The sequence below is a fragment of the Typopeltis vanoorti genome, chromosome 19 (assembly GCF_054136105.1).
Source record: "Typopeltis vanoorti isolate ZY-2024b chromosome 19, IOZ_Tvanoo_1.0, whole genome shotgun sequence".
NCBI lineage: Eukaryota > Metazoa > Arthropoda > Arachnida > Uropygi > Thelyphonidae > Typopeltis > Typopeltis vanoorti.
This window is the reverse complement of record NC_143567.1, coordinates 43,002,172-43,024,016: the sequence shown is the minus strand read 5'-3', so window position 1 is coordinate 43,024,016 and position 21,845 is coordinate 43,002,172. Positions and strand designations below refer to the sequence as shown.

The following is a 21,845-nucleotide window of genomic DNA, read 5'->3' as shown; positions in this document are numbered from 1 at the left end:
GAGAAGAGAGGGACTGCCCATCACAAGTACAAATTGTTGTTTGTAAAACATATTATTCCACTGCAAAAATATTGGACTAGAGACAATGTTCAAATCAGTTGGTGACATCTGCTGGTCCAGTAAGATTTAATACATCATTTACAGGAACATTAGCAAATAGGAATACTATATCAAGATTTGCCAGGATGTCAGAGGATGAGATATGTAAATGATAGCTTCTAGACAAAATCGAAATGAATTTTTGATGTGTAATAGTCAGATGACCTTATATGATGTCTTAATAAGTGAGCTGGATATTTATATAAAGCATAAATTGGAGAGTTCATATCATCTATGATTGGTTACAAAGGAATGTCAGGTTTGTGTGCCTTAGGAGACTTGCAAAGTCATGGAGGAATAGGATGTGATGACTTCAGCTTTTGTAATAATTCTGGAGACCAATTTGAGAACGTTATAAGTAAATCATTGGTTTTTTTTCATTAGTTGTCCCTGTGGGGTTGTGATCCTGAATTGAGTAGGTAGAAGTGTCAGAAACTAAGCTTGTAATTTTTTCATTAGAATCTTTTCTATTTAGAACTGTCATTGCATTCCCTTTGTCTGCTCTCAGAATTGTAATATTTCTACTCTTTCTAAGTGGTACAAGAGCTTTCATCTACTAGGCTGAGATATTAGATCTTGGAATTGATGAAGAAAAGAGAAGAGAGCAGTTTTCAGTTTGATAATATTGGCCATCCAGCAGAATGATATGAACTCCTTTTTTTGACACTGCACAAAAAATTAACTTTTGGAATGTAAACCTTTTTTTTAAGAATAGATCCTTGTGAATGTGATAGGCAGTGGTTTGAATGGTTACTTAGTCAGGATAGCTCCTTATTTGTTTGAGATCAGAATAATGAATTGGAATTGAATCCATGGATTGTCTGTCCTATGTAGGCTTAAACAATAAGTACATGGAATTCTACATACCTCTGGGTATTTATAGAAGGCTTTTAACATTCTAATAAGGAAAGAAGGTTCTGTTATACAAAATGAAGACAAATTCGAAATCTAACTTCAAATACTCTCACTTATTTGTTCTTAATGGCTGTTTCAGAAAAAAAATTTTTTTGTCAAGATTTTATTTTCAAACTCTTCTTCTTTTAACCATTATGTCCAGTGTAGAGACTCAGTTGCAATTCCATATATTGACAGCCTATCGATTAAAAGTGCATCTCTTTTCAAGGATCACAACCACCAAATGGATTCAAATTGTTTGTAGCCTCCTCAGATCTCCTAAGGGCAGCACACCCATCTATAGATACTCAGTGTATATAGAATTCCATGTTTTTCTGGTTGAGCTGACGTAGAACAGACAAGGATTTGAGGTAAGAAAGAAGGAACATGTTGCAGATTTCAAGTATAAAAGAAAGATCTTGTCTGGCCAACCATACTTCTAATATTAACCATCTTGTTTGGAACATTTCAACTATGCCTTACTTAGAAGAAAATTTTTACTCCAGACTTCTAAAGGAATTCGTTATGGTTATCCATTCATGTGGATCACTGAATAAAAACCAAGGACTTATATGACATATAGAAATTGCTTATTAAATCATTTAACATCATAGACCTCAACTTTGCCAGCAGTTACCTTCATTTGTTAACTGCAGACAGCTAATGCATCCCACACAGTTTGCATTTATTTGTTAGCATGAATTTTATTTATTTATTTTATTATTATTATTTTTTTTTGTAACACTGACTTTGTAATTTATTGATTTATTTTTATTAAGCCACCAGTTCTTTGTAGATGTGCAAAACTAGTGTGTGTTTCAAATTTTAATAAGTAATTCATTTTCCTTGTTATTACTGCACATTCTTTAGTTGTAAAAGATTTTCTCATAAACTAGATTCAACAGAATTGAAGATAAGCATGATCACGGTTAAGATGCATATTAGAAAAGAAATGGAACTATCGGAGAAATCATAGAAATGTTATGCTGATATAATTGTTATCAAAATGATGAAGACAAAAACAGATGGGATATTCATAAGTATATGTTTGGGCTGTCATGTCATGTCATGTTGTACTACAAATAAAATGATTGTACAACATGACAGTAAAAAATAATTTCTGTTGTATATTCAGAGCAAGTGTTGAAATCTTGATTATTTCCTCCCATCAGGTTTCTCTGACAATTCAAGGGCACTCCCAGCTCTGTACTTTCATCCACTCTCTTAATGAGCATACTACTAACCTTAAATCCTGTCCATAGTTTTTCTGATGTGAGTACACTCCATTCCTTTTGTTCTTTTTTCTAGAAACCTTGTAGTGCTCAAGCAGTTGAAGTTTCAACTGCTTGAGCACTACAAGGTTTCACCATTCTCATATGAAGTGAAAATAATGCAGTGAATTTTAATGCTAACAAAACCAAGGGCTTATCTTATTTCCTAGAATTCCTAGAAGAAAGATTTTACTTTGCTCTCCCCCCCCTCCCATTTTTGATAATATTTGGATCTCATTCAAGGTCAGTTTTCTCTTCTTGGGTTAATGTTTACACCTAGCTATCACACCACATCTATAACCTCAGCATTCAAAAAAATTTGATTTCCTTTTTTTATTCAGTGCATCACTGCTTTCCTGCACAACTCTTAATACTACAAAGTCCAAATTCTGTCCAAACTCTTCATTATATCTTTTATAGGTATTTTCATGGATGACACCCCACTATACTGGTTACTACCATTTCACTTTGTTCTAATTGTAAGAACCTGAGAGCTGCTGGTTGACATTCATACATAGCTATTCATGAAGCTAATTTACACCTCATAATTCATTCCATATATCCCACAGGAGCCAGTACCACTGGAGAGTGAAGTGAGGTGGGCACTCAACAGCTATCCAGTAAGAAAGCACCAAGAGAGGATGGAATACCTATTGAGCTGCTCAAAGCCCTGGGAGAAGAGGCAGTTAAAATTTTAACAGCTCTCTGTCAGTGAATTTGGATCACAACTATATGGCCTAGGGAATGGAAAAAATCAGTTTATATACCTTTATTGAAGAAAGACGATGCAAGAGGGTGCAAGAATTACAGAACTACAGCACTGATTTCTCATGCAAGTAAAGTCTTACTTAAGATCATTCAGAAAAGACTGGAACCATTCACGAAGAGAGAAATGCCATATGAACAGACAGGATTTCGAAAAGGCAGAGGAACAAGACATCAGATCTCCAATGTGAGATGGATAATAGAAAGAGCACAAGAATATCTACCTTTGTTTCCTTGACTATAGTAAGGCTTTTGACTCTGTAGATCATGTGAAACTGTGGAATGTGTTAAGAACAACGGGAGTACCAGAGCATTTCATTATCCTTCTGAGAAATCTTTATTATGAACAAGAAGCTACGCTACTATCCGAACAGATCTTGGAGAAACTGAATATTTCACAATAGGTATAAAGGGGTGCAACAAGGATGTATTTTATCTCCATACCTGTTTAACTTATACAGTAAATACATTTTAAGAATGGCAGGGCTGGAGGAGTCTTCAGTTGGAATTAAAATTGGTGGAAGAAATATTAATAATTTGAGGTTTGCAGATGATACTACCTTGCTAGCAGAACAAAGAAGATTTGGAGAACTTATTATGAAAGTTAAAGAAGAAAGTGCTAAATATGGCCTTAAACATCATCATCATGAAATTCCTGATATATACTCTCAAGGGGTGTACAGAATATGATAGTACTACATGAAAAATTTACATCATTACTGACTTCCTATCTACAATTTTCCTCCAAATCAGTCTGTTACCTGTGAAGACTCCAATATTATCAGGTCTTATATTTCTGTCTTCTAAGGCTCTTTTCCATGCCAACCTGGCAGAGAACACTTGTTTTTTAATTTTTCCTCTCCCATTCTGTTTTGGCCTTAAACTTTACCTCAGACAAAAGCTATGGCAACATGTAACTTAATGATTTTGAAGTAGATGGGGAGAAAAATGGAAGTAGTCAACAATTTTGCTCTCCTAGGATCACGAATTGATAAAGATTGGTATTGTACTGAAGAAGTTAGAAGAATATTACTTGGAAAGAAAGCAATGACAAATTTAAGCAGGATCTTTAAAGACAAAGATATTAGCCTCGCAACAAAAATCAGAATAGTGAAAGCAATGGTATTCCCTGTGGTCCTGTATGGATGTGAAAGTTGGACATGAGAAAGAGTGAAAGAAGGAAGATAGATGCATTTGAATTATGGGTTTGGAGACGCTTACTAAGAATACCATGGACTGCAAAGCAAACCAATAAATCAGTGATAGACAGAATAAAGCCACATTGTTCCCTCGAAGCTATGATCATCAAGCAAAAATTGTCATACTTTGGAAATATTATGCAAGCAAATGACAGTCTTGAGAAGATTGATGATGCTTGTTAAAGATGATGGAAGTAGGAGAAGAGGAAGATGAAGAATTAGATGGATGGATGGATGGAGTTAAATAAGCAACTGTAATGCACCTGGAAATTCTGAAAGTGACCGCCAGGGACAGATCTGAATGGAGAGTGTATGTTCATAGAATCACAAGGAGTCGAAAACGACTCGATGGAACATAACAACAACCCCTGCTCTTTGATAGGCTCTTTCTCCTTAATCACTTGCCCTCACATGACATTACTGTGTTATAGGTTTTGTGACTTCTCATGTATTGGATTGAGGTATATTTAAAAAAAAAAAAAAAAAAAGGCAATAGTTTCAGAAATTATGTGTTAATATAAATTTTATATAGTTTTGTTAAAAAAAAAAAATCAGTTACTTTGGACTTACTTTATCATTATTCATTCATCAAATGAGATTTTATAGTTCATGTTACGATTTGATCAATTATAATTTTAAAAACCCAAGTGGTACTTTTTAAAATTGTCTTGCAGGAGTTATTATTTTACATTTTGTCATATATTAGTGTTTTATGATACTTTTTTTTTTTTAATAGAGAATTTGAACAAATTTTGAAATCTAAGAATGCTGATTTAGAAAAGAAGCGTGAGCAACTTCAGAGACTTCAACGATTATCAGAAAATAAAGAGTTATTGGAGAGAGAAACACTACAAGAAAAAGTATTGTCTCAAGAGCAAGAACTTCATTATCGTGATACAGCTATTAAAGTAAACAACTAATATTATTTTTTAGTTACGAGTTTTATTACCTAACAATAATAATAACTAAATAAAATGTACTGTCTCTAGTAGTAGTAAAGCACCCAACACCTTGTGGAATATAAACATTACATTTTTATAGTCATATGTGATTCTGACTATATGGCTTCCCATATATAGCTTTTATGAGGACTCCTATATATATAAATGAATTTAAATGACGCTATACCGAGAAAGAAAAGTTTTTAATGTTAAGATACGACTAGTTTCGTTGAAATTCAACTTCTTCAGGTATCACAGGCAAAGAATTACATAAAAAATAACAGAAACATGATAAAATACATTAACAGATCTAGTATAAAACACTCGAGTACATTTAAAAACAGGAATGCTTGCTTGAGTTCCAACTGAAGTTGACTACGTGCATGAGCTGACATGAGTGCGCCAGTATTGGACAGTGGCAATATGTACATCAGAAATATTGTATCTAAGGCTGTTATTAATATGAGATGAATCAAGCGATATTTCTCTAGATTCAATTATTCTTCTTTCAAGTTTATCATAGCATACATGGATATTAGAAGTTTGTGGCCCATCTACGAGGTGTTGGCGGCCTTCATCCGAGTTGATAGAGAAGAGAACGTGGCTAGAGAGAGCACTGGCCCTGGTTCTGTTGTAGGAAATGTCTCTTTGGTATTCTTCCATGCGTAAAAGGATGGATTTAGCTGTCTGGCCATAGTATGGTTTTCCATAATCACACAAAACCTTGTAGACTCCTAGATACTGAGTAGGAAGATGTTTCATTTTAGGTCTACTTAGTGTGGAGCATAGCTTAGGAAACGTAGTGAAGCAAGTCCTAATTGAATTTCTTAAGCAATTTGGCTAGTTTTGGGGAGAGAGAGAGAGCTGATGTATGGTAACGAAATAAAAGCTCTTGGTGGAGAAGAATCTTCAAAAGCAGTTGAGCGGTGGACAGAGAGAAATTTATTAATCTTTTTAAGAGAGAATCCATTGTTAACAAAAGACTTTTTAAGAGAATCGAGTTCATATTCAATTTCTGTTTCATCAGTTAATAAAGATCTGGCTCGATGTGCCAGGGTTGAAATAATACCAAACTTTTGTGGAGGGTAGTGATGGGAAGAAGCATGAAGGTATCTTATTTAAGTTAAGGGATATTATACCCCATATTGTTTCTTAGCCGAATAAGAAACTCAAAGCTTTCATGCCGAATATAGAAATTATATATAAAGTTCGGCAATTCCAAGCATAAGCAAATACCTGGATAGAGCAGCAACTGACCCTTGAAGGTAGTGCAAGCTGAGGCAACTCATAGAAAGGGTGGAGCAAGCTCCGATCACTATTCTTGATATTTACCCATAATGTGAACTTAACTCCTAGGAGCTGTATTATTGTTCAACATTATGAGAGAAAGTCACTACCCAGGCCAGTTTCGACCTTTTTTGAGGTCTCATCAGTGAGTAGGTAGACCAAGTTAATACCAATTCTAACTTCCGACTTACACAACTCAAATACAGACTAAGTATTGCTTGAAATAATGCCCCATTGACACCATATAACTGTAGCGTATTGAATAGCTTCTCTCTTGGCACTTGTCATATGCCTTTTCCAGATCGACAAAACTTAAATACAGATCTTTGCAATATTCCCATGCTTTCTCAACTATTTGTCGTAAAGTGAAGATCTGATCCTGACAGCCTCTATTTGGCCTGAATCCAGTTTGTTCTTCACCAAGCTTTTCTTCCACAATTCTTCTCAACCGTTTCTCAAGTATACTTGCATATATATTACCAGGAACACTCAATAGGGATATACCTCTGTAATTTTCAAATTCAGTTTTATTTCCCTTTTTTATATATAGGTACTATGAGAGCTCTACTCCAATCATTGGGAATTCGTCCCTCTGTCTGGGTAAAGCTCTAGAGCTTTACCCACCTTTACAGAGTTGCCCTGGTGTTGTACCATCTTTGGACTTTAACTTTGTTTTAGGCGCAAACTTAATTGTTTGCATACTTGGGATTAGGAGTTAAAATAACAAAGTTTATAAAATTACTTGATTATCCTAATATACTATATCGCCAAGTTAAAAAAATTTATTATATATATATATATATTACTGATCATAATTTACTAAAAATGGAAATTTTGATATTTTCAATGCATTTCGTAAGTTTTAAGTCCAGAAAGGGAAGACAGTCGTCGGATTCCAGTTCACAGGTGAAATTGATTTCCTGTAGTCTGGCTGCTTATCTTTCTAAGAAGACCGCTCTTGAAGTCTGTTTATCTACTTCTCTAGCCTCTTCATCTTGGAGTAATTTAAAAGATATTAGCGCTCTAAAAGCTCTTTGTCCAGAAAGCTAATTAACTAATGTCCAGAAAACTAATAAAATTAATCTCATCAGAAAATTTAATTCTCTAAAATGTATGCAGGATCGTTGCACTTCCAATCTTAATTCTGCCTATTTAAAAAAGTTGTAATAAATAATTCTTCCCATCCACTTTCAACAGCACAAGAAAGTGAACTTGCTAAAGATCTCAATTTTGTTATAGCTCCTACTTCAATACCTAAAGAACTATTCTTAACAAAGATAGAAAAAGCAGCATCTTTATTACCAATTACAAAATACCTAGCATCCTTTTTAAAAAGCCTTTGTGGTACTTTCTTTTATCATGTAAAAAATCAGCTGAATTTTTTACATGAGAAAAGTAAATAAAAGACATCAAACTCAACACATCAGATTTAATGGCAAGTTTCGATATTGTTTCCCTCTTCACGAATGTACCTACTCAAGAAGTTCTAAACCTTCTCCAGAAGAAACTATCCAAGAAATTTTTTTTCTTACTTTCTCACTGTGTGAACTCAGGATACTTCAAATACGATAACAAGATTTATAAACAAAACTCAGGTTTAGCTATGGGCAGTCCGCTCTCTGCGATTCTAGCTGATATATTTCTTAAGGATTTTGAAGAAAAAGTAATTAATTCCTCGACTCTTAAACCTAAAGTATCGTTATATTGACAATGTATTTCTCATCTGGGAACATGGTGTCAACAACCTCCACTTTTTACTAGACCATATCAACAAGTTTCATCAGAAAATCATTTTCACCTGTGAACTGGAATCCGATGACTGTCTTCCCTTTCTAGACTTAAAACTTATGCGATGCACTGAAAATATCAAAATCTTCATTTTTAGAAAACCCACTCACACAGACAGATACCTTCATGCTTCTTCCCATCACTACCCTCCACAAACGTTTGGTATTATTTCAACCCTGGCATATCGAGCCAGATCTTTATTAACTGATGAAACAGAAATTGAATATGAACTCGATTCTCTTAAAAAGTCTTTTGTTAACAATGAATTCTCTCTTAAAAAGATTAATAAATTTCTCTCTGTCCACCGCTCAACTGCTTTTGAAGATTCTTCTCCACCAAGAGCTTTTATTTCGTTACCATACATCAGCTATCTCTCCCCAAAACTAGCCAAAATGCTTAAGAAATTCAACATTAGGACTTGCTTCACTATGTTTCCTAAACTTCGCTCCATACTTCGCTGCCAACACCTCGTAGACGGGCCACAAACTTCTAATATCAATGTATGCTATGATGAACTTGAAAGAAGAATAATTGAATCTAGACAAATATCGCTTGATTCATCTCATATTAATTACAGCCTTAGTTACAATATTTCTGATGCACACATTGCCACTGTCCAATACTGCCGCACTCGTGTCAGCTCACCCACGTAGTCAATTTCAGTTGGAACTCAAGCATGCATTCCTGTTTTTAAATGTACTTGTGTGTTTTATACTAGATCTGTTAATGTATTTTATCATGTTTCTGTTATTTTTTATGTAATTCTTTGCCTGTGATACCTGAAGAAGTTGAATTTCAGCGAAACTAGTTGTATCTTAACATTAAACTTTTCTTTCTCGGTATAGAGTCATTTAGATTCATTTTTATATACATTTTCCACTGAGTAAATTATGATCAATAATATATATATATATATATATATATATATATATATGGTTGCTATGAGTTTTCAACACAAAATACGAGTCTAATTTTCTTGAATAGCAGTCAGTCTCAAGTAGAGTAATGTGGGCAAATATGAGAATGGGGAACTGGACAATGAGACTTATTTGTGCCTATGGTCCCCCAAAAGGTTCTGCTATGGTAGAAGTAGAGGAATTTTTTGAGGCTTTAGAAAAGGAAAAGTTGGTCCTTGTTGGGGATCTAAATAGCAGAGTAGGAAATGGTTGTGAGACATAAAAAAATAGTTTGGTAAAATTTTGAGAAAAGAGCCAAGCTAATAATAATGGCAAATATTTGTTGGATTTTTGCTCAGGACATGGACTGGTTATTATTAACAATGTTCCAACATAAAAATGTGCACAAATTTACATGGAGAGAATAGGCAAGGAATAAGAAAAGTCTCATTGACTATGTTATTGTTGATAGTGATGTTTTCTCCCTGGTGCAGGACACCAGAGTGTAAAGAGGTGTACAGAGATAAAATTGAATTTCATATTGAAAAGAATAACATGTAAGAAAGTTTTAAGGTGAATAAAAGTTGACAGGTGTCAGATGTGAACTATAGACTAAAATACACAAAGATTATTGAAGAAAGCCCTGATTGATTCAGCTAGAGAGACATGTGGTGAAGTTGTCTGCAAGGATAGAAAAATTAGAACTCCATGGTGGACACAGGAAGTTAAAGAGGCAGTGAAGGAAAAGAAGAAAGTATATCAAAAGTTCCTGGCAAATAAGTCAGCTTGTGCTCTTAGAGAATACAGAGACAAATGCAAGAATGCTAAACAAGAGTCATGGGAGGACTTTGGCAAGAATATAGAAAATAAATATCAAGAAGGCGGCAAAATATTCTGGAGGTTGTTGAAGAGGCTTACAAACGGAGGAAAGTGTGCTGTAAAAGGAGTTAGAAATGATAAAGGTGACATGAAAACAGGAGATAAAGATATCCCTGAAGTATGGAGTAATTACTTTGAATAGCAGTCTGCTAAATGAAACAAGCAGTGATTACAGCACAGTGATAAAAAAAACACTGACCAGGCATGCAGTCAGGAATACATATCCATACTTGATGTAGAAAAAGCCATCAAAGGCTTGAAATGTGGAAAGGCAGCAGCAGTAGATGATATTCGACCAGAGATGCTGAAGTATGGAGGTATAAAAGTCTTACAGTGGCTGCACTGCATAGTTCAGAAAGCCTGGACAGAGGGACGAATTCCCAATGATTGGAGTAGAGCTCTAATAGTATCTATATATAAAAAGGGAATTAAACTAAATGTGAGAATTACCTACTAAATGTGAGTAGGTATTTCCCTACTGAGTGTACCTGGCAAGATCTATGCAAACATACTGGAGAAATGTTTGAGAAGAATTGTGGAAGAAAAGCTTGGTGAAGAACAAGCTGGATTCAGGCCAAATAGAGGCTGTCAGGATCAGATCTTCACTTTACGACAAATAGTTGAGAAAGCATGGGAATATTACAAAGATCTGTATTTAAGTTTTGTCGATCTGGAAAAGGCATATGACAAGGTGCCAAGAGAGAAGCTATTCAATACACTACAGTTATATGGTGTCAATGTGGTATTATATCAAGCAATACTTAGTCTTTATTTGAGTTGTAAGTCAGCAGTTAGAATTGAAGGAAGTACAGGAAGATGGTTTAAATCTGGTGTGAGTCAAGAATGTACATTATCCCCTCTGTTATTCATTATCTATATGGATCACATTATGAAGGAAATTGGTATTAAACATGATATCAGAATTGGAGATCTTAATGTCAGCTCTTTGCTTTATGCAGACGATGTTATACTTCTATATAAATCCGCTACAAGTTTGCAAGAGTCCCTTAATAAATTGAATAACTGTTGTAATAGATATGGTATGAAGGTGGGCATTACAAAGACAATGAAAATAGGTAGAATTGTTGAAAATGTCAACTGTGTTGTGAACGGGGAACCTGTGGAACAAGTAAAACATTTCAGCTACTTAGGCACAATTTTTAGTAAAAATGGTAAATGAAATATGGAAATAGACAACAGAATCAACAAAGCTGGTATGGTAGGAAGTGAATTGAATAAATTCATATGGAATAAGAGAGAAAGTAGTCGGAAACTAAATTAGTGTATACAAGACAGTGTTCAAACCAGTTTTAACTTATGGATCTGAGAGCTGGGTCAGAAGTAAAACACTTGACCAAAGTCTAGAGACCAGATATGAGCAGGTCTCTAGTCTTTATATGAGAAAAATTAGAGGCATGAACAGATGGCATCAATGGCAATATCATATCTAAAACAAGGATATTAGGAAAGAACTTGATATTGTCGGCATCCAGGAATGCATTAGCAGAGCTAATCTCAGGTGGTATGATCTTTCATTTTTTCTTCAATAATCTTTGTGTATTTTAGTCTACAGTTCACATCTGAGAGCTGCTCAACTTTTATTCACTTTAAAACTTTCTTACATGTTATTCTTTTCAGTACAAAATTCAATTTTATCCTGCTCAAGACTGTTCGCTTCCAATTTCAAATCCTCTGTACACTCTGGTGTCTCCTGCACCAGGGAGAAAACATCACTATCAACAATAACATAGTCAATGAGACTTTTCTTATTCCTTGCCTCTTCTCTCCGTGTGAATTTGTGCACACTTTTATGTTGGAAAATGGTGTTAGTAATAATCAGTCCATGACCTGAGTAGAAATCCAACAGGTATTTGCCATTGTTATTGGCTTTGCTCTTTTCTCCAAATTTTCCCAAAATATTTTTGTATGTCTAACAATCATTTCCTACTCTGCTATTTAAATCCCCAACAAGGACCAACTTTTCCTTCTTCATTGTGTCAGTTGCTTTTTCTAAAGCATAAAAAAATTCCTCCACTTCTACCTTAGTAGAACCTTCTGTGGGACCATAGGCACAAATAATCTCATTGTCCAATTCCCCATTCTGATATTTGCCCACATCACTCTAGTTGAGACTGCCTGCCATTCAAGAAGATTAGCCTTGTATTTTGTGTTGAATACTATGGCTACTCCTTCTTTTCCTTGAACATAACATTTTGTATTTATTGTTCAGAAAGATCTCACCATTTTTTGTCTTTTGTTTCAGTCACTCCTATTATGTCGATCTGGTACTTATCTAATTCCTCCGCTAGCTCCATTTCTTTGCCATTCAGGCTTCTTATGTCGATAGTACTGATCTTTAACTCTGGTGATGTTGAGTTGTGGTATGCTTTCAGATTTGTTCCAGTAGCTTACTTTTCGCTGTTGGCACTGGTTCCCTGGTGAAAACAACGGGGGCCTTGTTTAACCGCGCAACTCTAGATTGGTTTAAGCCAATAAGAATACAATTTGGTCGGCTAAATCCCAAATTGCCAGCCCATCCTCGTTTGTTCAGTATCCAGGTAGCTACCCAACAGGGTGAACCATGAGACAGTGAGGATTGGACATTAGGTTAGAAGACCTGGTCGGTTCTGCACATTCCTTTAAAGGCTATGTGGAGGTCTCCTCTCAGTTATACAGCTTTGACCCTTAAGCACCTCTTGACCGTGTACGTGGAAATGACTTTGAAGATTGGTTTATGAAACACACATATTCACAAGAATATATAATAATTTTATTATTGGAAATATTTCAACAAGAAACTAACTGGTTGTCCTCAGTGTATTAGCATATTCACAAGGTGAAGGAGTGTTAATCCTATTTACAGAGCTGATTGCAATAAAATGAGATTGCAATTATGGCCTGAATTTAAATTAAATAATTTGAATTAAAATTCAATTTATTTAAATAATTAAGGAAATAACAAGCATTATTAAAAAATTAATAATTAAAATGGGGAGAACACACTATTGCTTGCCATTTATGAAGATGACTCTCCCATATCTTGACCATGGGTTTAGAAAAAGAAACTTGATACTGTATTTATCACATGCGCTTTATAATATTAGTTTTGTTAGTGAAAATGCATTGCTTCTTGATTACACAACACTACCTTCACTGGGCATCTACAGATGCCATATGGTCATCCGATGCTCGATGATGTCTACACCAGGCCTCGCCATGTAGTCCTGTTGTTTGCTTTTCTGGTGGCCTCAACTCTCTGAAGATCAGTCACTCCACACACGCCATCCATCCATCCATCCATCCATCCATCTCATTGATGGTCTACCCTGCCTCTTTTTCCAGGAACTTTACCTTTTATTACCGTTCTGAGAAGTCCTTCTTTCATCCTTTCTATATGTCCAAAATATTTTAACTTTCTTCTGTCAATATACTTGATTACAGATCAATAAATAAATTGCAAAACAACCAACAGTTTTGTTTTCAACTTAAATGTATGTGCAAATATAAATTAGAAATTTCATTATTAAGAACATATGCCGTACCTCAACAGACAACATTCATGAATAGTTGTATTGAATGAGCCTTTTTTAATAATTGCACACAAATCTTATTACGGTATGTAGAATTATTGTCTACTGTTATTTTGCAATTCTTTTTTCTTCTTCAATTTCTCATAAAATCTGTACCCTTTTTTTAGAAAATGATTTATTTATGAGGTGCGATTGCTATCCTTGCAAATTGCAAGATGATTTTCATTTCTCAGCATAAGACTACCACTGTTGATTGGATGCATGAAGCAGCTTGAAAAAGCATCTCATTTGTTCTATCAGGATTTTCCCAGTCTACAGTATATACCATATGTGTCCAACCTTTCATGAGTGAGATTATCATTAAAACCCCAAAAAATAATCTCTTAGCAAATGATCAGATGTCACTACCATTGTCATTAGGTTATGTGAGAATTTCAGTTTATTTTTAAACTGAAACTGAAATATTTTAAACTGAAAACAGGAATGCTTAAAAAGTAATAGTTCACATTGTATGGTATTGTTAAACTTGGCATGCTTTCCACATAGAAATTGGCCAAGGGCAGGGAGAGTGGTGAACCCATGGATGTCCCCTCTATTTGTTTGTAGAATTTTCCCTGCCAAACAAAATTGCCTGAGTTCATTGTGAACTGAAATAGGGTTGAGATATTGGGAGGAAATTTAGCTTGGATTAGCTCTAAAGTTTCCTTGAGTGGGACATTTGTGAATAAGGATGAGACGTCAAAGATGACTATTATGTATGTTGGAGTGTAAGGTTTTCTATGCTGGCTTTGAAGTGGGCTGAGTTTTTTTATGTGTGATGGTGTGTTGCCAGTATAGTGTCTGAGTGCTTTGGCCAAATGTTTAGTGAATTTGTATGTGGGGGAATCGATCCCATCCACTATGGGATGTAACGGCACATTTTCTTTATGTATTCTTGGGAGTCCATAAATACGGTGGGGGGGAGTAGAGTTAAACGGTTTTAATCTGTTAGTAACTTTCACAGGCCAAGAAGTGACCTTCTTAAGGAGCCTGTGAAGTTTTCTGATTTGTGAGTTGGTGGGATTGTATTCGATAGGGAGGTAAGTAGCCTGATCTAATAGAAGAGCATTAAGCTTACCTGTATAGTCCGTTTGGTTAAGTACTACAGTTGCATTTCCCTTATCCGCTTTGGTGATAACTGTTTCTTTATTATTCCTCATTTCCTGCAGAGCTTTATACTCCTTATTGGATATGTTGGTTTTTGGTGGTCTTGCTTTAGAGAGGACACAATGCTTAAAATTAATAAATTAATGCTTAAAGAGAATGCTTAAAAAGTAATAGTTCACATTGTATGGTATTGTTAAACTTGGCATGCTTTCCACATAGAAATTGGCCAAGGGCAGGGAGAGTGGTGAACCCATGGATGTCCCCTCTATTTGTTTGTAGAATTTTCCCTGCCAAACAAAATTGCCTGAGTTCATTGTGAACTGAAATAGGGTTGAGATATTGGGAGGAAATTTAGCTTGGATTAGCTCTAAAGTTTCCTTGAGTGGGACATTTGTGAATAAGGATGAGACGTCAAAGATGACTATTATGTATGTTGGAGTGTAAGGTTTTCTATGCTGGCTTTGAAGTGGGCTGAGTTTTTTTATGTGTGATGGTGTGTTGCCAGTATAGTGTCTGAGTGCTTTGGCCAAATGTTTAGTGAATTTGTATGTGGGGGAATCGATCCCATCCACTATGGGATGTAACGGCACATTTTCTTTATGTATTCTTGGGAGTCCATAAATACGGTGGGGGGAGTAGAGTTAAACGGTTTTAATCTGTTAGTAACTTTCACAGGCCAAGAAGTGACCTTCTTAAGGAGCCTGTGAAGTTTTCTGATTTGTGAGTTGGTGGGATTGTATTCGATAGGGAGGTAAGTAGCCCGATCTAATAGAAGAGCATTAAGCTTACCTGTATAGTCCGTTTGGTTAAGTACTACAGTTGCATTTCCCTTATCCGCTTTGGTGATAACTGTTTCTTTATTATTCCTCATTTCCTGCAGAGCTTTATACTCCTTATTGGATATGTTGGTTTTTGGTGGTCTTGCTTTAGAGAGGACACAAGCTACATCCAGTCTTGCACTGTTGGCAATTTGATTCGGGAGGTGGCAGATTCCACATTCGATTTGGATCATAATATCCTCACTAGGAAAGCCTCCATTTCCTAGACACACTAGTCACCCACCAGCCTAATGGAACCTTGGTTTTCTCAGTTTATAGAAAACCCACCCATACAGGCAGGTACATTCACCAACAATCCCCCCCCCCCCCCCCCACACACACAACAATATGGAGTGGTGAAAACACTATACAACAAGGCTAAACTAATCTGTTCAAACGACAAGGACCTAAACACTGAACTAAATCACATTCTCAACACTTTCTCAGTCGGCTACATCCCCTATAAAATCCAAAAAATATCGAAACCAACAAACCACAACCCCCCCCCCCCCTTCACAACAAGGATAACTCTAAATCCATCACCATTCCCTACATCCAAGGCACCTCGGGAAAAAAATTACCAAAATCTTAAAAAAACATGACTTGACCTCCTGTTACAGACCATACAGAAAATTGGCATCCCTTATCTGCTCCACTAAAGACCAACCACTTCCCCTAGACCTACCTGGTGTATACCAGGTCCTTTGCAGCTGTAAACTGTCTTACTTTTGCCAAACAGGCAGGACAGCAAATATCAGAATTTCGGAACACAAGGACTACATCTGGTTTCACAAGTACAGCCACTCGGGTCTTGCAGACTATGCTCTGGATACATGGCACAGAATACGGTGGAAGAAAGCTACAATTAGCAAGTTTAAATTCGAAAGACTATTCATTGAATCAGCCTCAGCCCTAAGAAACTCTCCAAACCTCAACAAATTTGGTTGCATGAGACTGCCCCAAATTTGGGAGGCTTACATCAGCAGACCTTCAGTCCAATGGCCAAGAACACCTATGTAGCCTGCTAAGGGACACCATCAGGACTTTTAGGAGAACAATAGCATCCTCACTTCATTCTCAGTTACTGTGTTGTAGTGCCTAATGCCTTTTTTGTAAGTTCCTTTTGAAGATGGCAACATGACATTGTCGAAATATCGGAAATATTTATTAAAGTATAATTTAATTTATATTCTTATGTACGTTGTCAATTCTTAAGTGATTTAGTAAGGCTATTTTGCCTGCTTTTTTTTTTAGGAGTACTCCTTTTTTAATGTCAGGTAAAGTTGTGTCATGTAAAATTGTTTTCCGGTATTGTCAGATATTACAATTTTGCCTTCTAAGACTCCTCCTATCTGAATTCGTCCATTAGATCTTGCTTTCCTCTAGTTCTTTTTCTTTCATTTCTGCTGAATTTTCTGTTTTGCTAACTTTTCCTATACCACTATGTTTAAGTAATTATAAAACATTATATTCACTCTGCTCATTCTTGAATGCTAATAATGTTAAGTTCCTTTCTAATGTCTTCATCTTTAACATGATTCTGCCATTGAAGCTGTTTTTTCATTTTCCTAATTTTTCTTAAAACTCATATCTGTAGTTTCTAGTGTTCGGTTAACTATTAAAATTCTAACTCAACAATCCGTTAAATTTGGATTAAACAATGTCTTGTATATTTCTAATCTGTTTTAACTAATTTCTCTTGGCCATGAGAGAAATTGAGCCTGACATGTATGGGAAAATTGGAATAGCTAAGTTGTCTGTTATTCCTTTCTTTATTTCTCTCTTATTTTGCTCCCCACCATATCAGTTTTATTTATTCTTATCTATTTCCTTATTTAATTTCTATCTTCACTAGAATAGATGATATGTTTTACTTGTTTGTAAGTTCACCATGGAGAATACTTTTGATGCTTTCCATGTTCTGGTCTTTTTTTTATTTTTATTGCTGATTTTCATGCCAAATTTGTTAACAGTCATTCAGAATTAATTAAGAAGTTCTGAATACTTGTATTGAATTTATTTAGGAATATAACATCGTCTGCATAAAAAGAGCTGGGTTTAGTATTTTCAATGTTGGCATTATAAAGTTTAATGTCGCTTTTCATCATAATGTGATCTATACAGATAATGAATAGTATCTTCTAATTCCTTAAAATGTACTAGCTTGATATTTATTAATTAAACGAAATCAAATAATTTACTTCGGTATATTTTGCATTCATACATGATTGACTGAAATGATCTTATTTTGAACTTTTGACAGGAACTAAAAAGAAAAATAGAGCTCCTCATAAAAAATCACAAACATGAGTTAGCAAGTGAAAAGGCTCGTTATAAAGAAACAGCAAAACAGCTATCAATATTGCAGAATGATTATGAAGAATTGCAAGATCAGTTAAAAGTAAGTTGTAATGTAATTTTATGTTGCATTAAAGATGATAGAAAAACACATTTTTAATTGATATATGTGAAAATGCAGCCATTTTCTATATTTATATTCTCACATATATACTTTCTCTCTCTCTCCTTCTCATTAGGTGACCCAAATTTATGATCTTGAGAATGTTTAAATGCTGCTATTTCAGATTTATTCATTTATCAAGTAAAAGGAAGAATGTTTATGACAGAATCTCCACCTGGATGATATATTCTTGCAAAATGTTTACTTAGTAATTCTACTTTTCCAACTGATTCAGTTACCTCCCTTCTATTAACATTCATTAAAATCATTCTGCCATAAACATTCTTCCTTTTACTTGCAACATATTAAAAGAACTATGCGATTATTTTGACCTGCACTGCTAATTTCCTTTCATACTCTGATTTTGCCTTTCTTACCACACTGTGGTTACCCTTCTGGCCTGTGCTTTGTACTGCTCATGCCTGCTGGTCACCTTTTATCCTGAATTCCCTCCACTTCTTTTTTTGTAGCTCTAGCTTAATGATGATATTTATCCATTTTTAACTCCCACTTGATTTACTCTCCTGATTTATGTGATCTGCCATTATTTCCCTCAAACGTTTGAGGCTCATCAGTGCCAAGGCATGTGAAACTGCAGTTTCACGTGCCTTGGCACTGATTCAAACAATCTTCTAAGCTTGTCATACTTACCAGCCCTGTAATCCTACATATGCCCCTTATTAAATGAAAATTCCACACATTTAGCTACCTGGCAAGAGACTACATGACCAATCAGTGGCAGCATGGTCATATTGGTTATAGTCCATTTCTCAGATGCAATTACTATATCTAGCACTTTCAAACTCCCTAGCATATTTCATCACATGCTGTCTCAGTTAATTATTCCTTAGTAACTGCATTCCATTTACTTCTTCCCATGTATCTTCTCCTACTTCCAAATTATTCCCATAGTTGCCTGCTGTCCACTTATTGAGCTTATTTGCTAATGCATACTATCCCTATCATCTTTTCTATCCCCTGGTCTGTAAAAGCATCCAGCCATATATTTTGTTCTACTGGCCTCTTTCTCACACCAGATAGCCTCAAATGTGCTATTTTCACTGGCCTGCAGTTGAACTTCTCTCTTTGGTTGCAGTTCATTCATAGGTTATCATCAATAACACTTTGCTTCCCATTCTTTTCTCTCTTTCCTCCCTGAACACACTATATCCTTCACATTCTATCCCACTAACTATATCATCTTCTGTCAGGACTTGTTTTTTGTTATACTAAAGATCAGCTCCCTCCTTTTGCTGTGTGTGGAGTATATAAAGTGCCCCATTCCTGCAAGTTGCAGGATGGGAAGAAGATCAGCCAACATCCACATGGAAGTACACAAAAAATGCATCTGCAATCATGACTGTGGTCAATCGGGCCTTGCAGACCATGCTTTAGATACAGCTCATAGAATCAGTTGGAAAAAGACCACCATGCTCCATCACAATAAATTTAAAAGAGGAAGACTATTTTTGGAATCTGCAGCTGCTTTCAGAAATCAACCTAATTTAAATAAGTATGGTTGCATTAACCTCCCAAAATATGGGAAACACTAATACTTTGAGATCCCAGTTTACATCCTAGGCTGCCCACAGAGGATACCTCACCTAGTTAGAACTCTAGTCGTTCATCCATGTGTTTCATTTATTTTGTGTGTGTGTGTGTGTGTGTGTGTGTGTGTGTGTGTGTGTGTGTGTGTGTGTGTGTGTTACAAGTCTTGTGTTGTACTCCTTGATTGTGTTGCAGTCATTTTTCAGTGAGGTTTCACTCCTCTAAGTCTCTAATATGAGTTTTTACCAGCACTTAAGCCTTAACACATAGAGTATTTATTTAGTTAGTTGAGTCTACAGTTTACCTGTAAAAGCTGTTCAACTTTAATTTGCCCTAAAACTTTCTTACATACTGTTCTTTTCAATATGATATTCATGTTTATCCTACTAATAACTGGTCTTCCGTATACTTATGTATCTTGAACCAACATGACGATATCACTAATCAACAATGACAGTCAACAAGGCTTTTCTTGTTTCTTGTCTTTTCTCCATGTGAATTTGTGTACATTTTTATGTTGGAACATGATGTTAGTAATGACTGGTCTGGATCCAAAACAGAAAGCCAGCAAATACTTACCATTATTATTAGCCTTGCCCTTTGCTCCAAAATTTCCCCAAATGATCCTATATATGCATGGTAGGCTTCATTTCCTACTATGTCTGATTAGATCTTGTATTGGAGATCTAATCAGGCATATTAGGAAAGGACTACTTTTTTTCCATTTTCTTTATGTCAGCTGCTCTATCACTACTCCTTCCTTTCATTAATTGTTATTGCTTGAATATAACATTCTATTCTTATTATTTAGTAAATAATGCCAATTAGGTCCACATCGTATTTTTCCAGTTCTTTTGCAAGTTCGATTTCCTTTCCATTAATCCTCCTAATGTTCATGGTTCCTACCTTCATTTATTCTGATGTTTGGTTTGCTTTTCTTCTTTTTCTAGATGTCGAGTTGGAGTTTGTTCCAGTATCTGACTCTTCACTGTTTGCCCTGGTTCCCCTGATGAAAACAGGAGGGACCTTATTTAACCAGGCAGTGTCTCAGCTGGCATGAAATCTCATCATGTTATAAAATCATATGTGTTTGTGGTTTAAGCTAATAGAGATTATAGTTTGAACTGCTAACCCATCATCATTCATTCAGTACACAGTAATAAGGTTTTTATCACTTGATTACAAATTTAATTAAAAGTTGCCAAGAAATTTTATTCTTGTTTAATCCTTGATCCATTTGTAACCAAGTGAAAAAAAAAGCTTTCTGCATCTCTCTTTGATCCAGAGTATTTTAATAATAAGGTGATACACCTTTTTGTTACTTGTATATGAAAAATACTGAAACTTATATATTTGGCATCTCCCATTAATGTCTCAGTTGCAAGAATATAAAAATCAGAATTTTATACTGGATTGAAATTTAAAGAAGTTGTGAAAAAGAATAATGCATGTTGAAACTCAACAAAAAAGAAAAACATCAGGATCTCTGAGAGAATGCAGAGAAAATTTGAGAACACTTGTTGACTTGATTATAAGGAATGATAAAGGTGGCCTCACTGTACATGTTTTTCCAGAACATCATGAAATGGATTGGTTTTTTGTCTTAATGCCTTGCACGGAAGACAGTCTTATGAATGTTGTAGGAATCCACTAAAGTGATGTAATTTGGCACTTAAACAGGAATTGGGGTCTTCTATCTCACAATATTCAGAAGTCTCTTATGCCTCCATTATACAAATAATCATGTAAAGATTTTGCACAACAGTGAATATTTCATGCTTGATGTGTCAAATAATGTGTATGGCTAATTTATGTTATTATTAATGTTATATATTTCAAAAAACTGCTGTTAGAAGTGTTCAGACTTTATATATATATATATATATATATATATATATATATATATTATATTTTTACATTTGTGTTCATGACAAAGCTGTGTATTAGTAGACAGTAAATCCACAAGTGAATCTTGTTATTATAGTTTTTATTACCTGTTTTCCTCATAGTTTGGTTTCAGTATATTTAAGGCTGATTTGAGAATTCATGGGAATATAACCAGGATCTATATTTAAGTTTTGCAAATTTGGAAGATTCATATGATAGAGTGTAAAGAGAAAAGGCATTAAAAATGTTATAATTGTGCAGTGTAAATGGGACATTATGTAAAATGTAAGTGATTAGAATTGAAGGAGGTACAGAAAGATGGCTTGATGTAAAAATCAGATGGAAGATAAAGTTTAACACAGTGTTCACTCTCTTATCATCTGGGATCCACATTATAAAGAAGAATGGCATTAAACCTCATATTAAAATTGGAGAT

General features: G+C 35.1%; 1 protein-coding gene across 1 annotated transcript in view; it reads left to right on the top strand.

Annotated features, from left to right (window-relative positions):
• Positions 1-21,845, top strand: part of LOC150096044 (uncharacterized) — a 137,226-nt gene that overhangs the window by 74,037 nt on the left and 41,344 nt on the right. The window contains exons 5-6 of the mRNA XM_090409160.1: positions 4,965-5,136; positions 17,777-17,914. Coding sequence (XP_090265286.1) covers positions 4,965-5,136; positions 17,777-17,914 — 310 coding nt within the window. The remainder of the gene's footprint in view (positions 1-4,964; positions 5,137-17,776; positions 17,915-21,845) is intronic.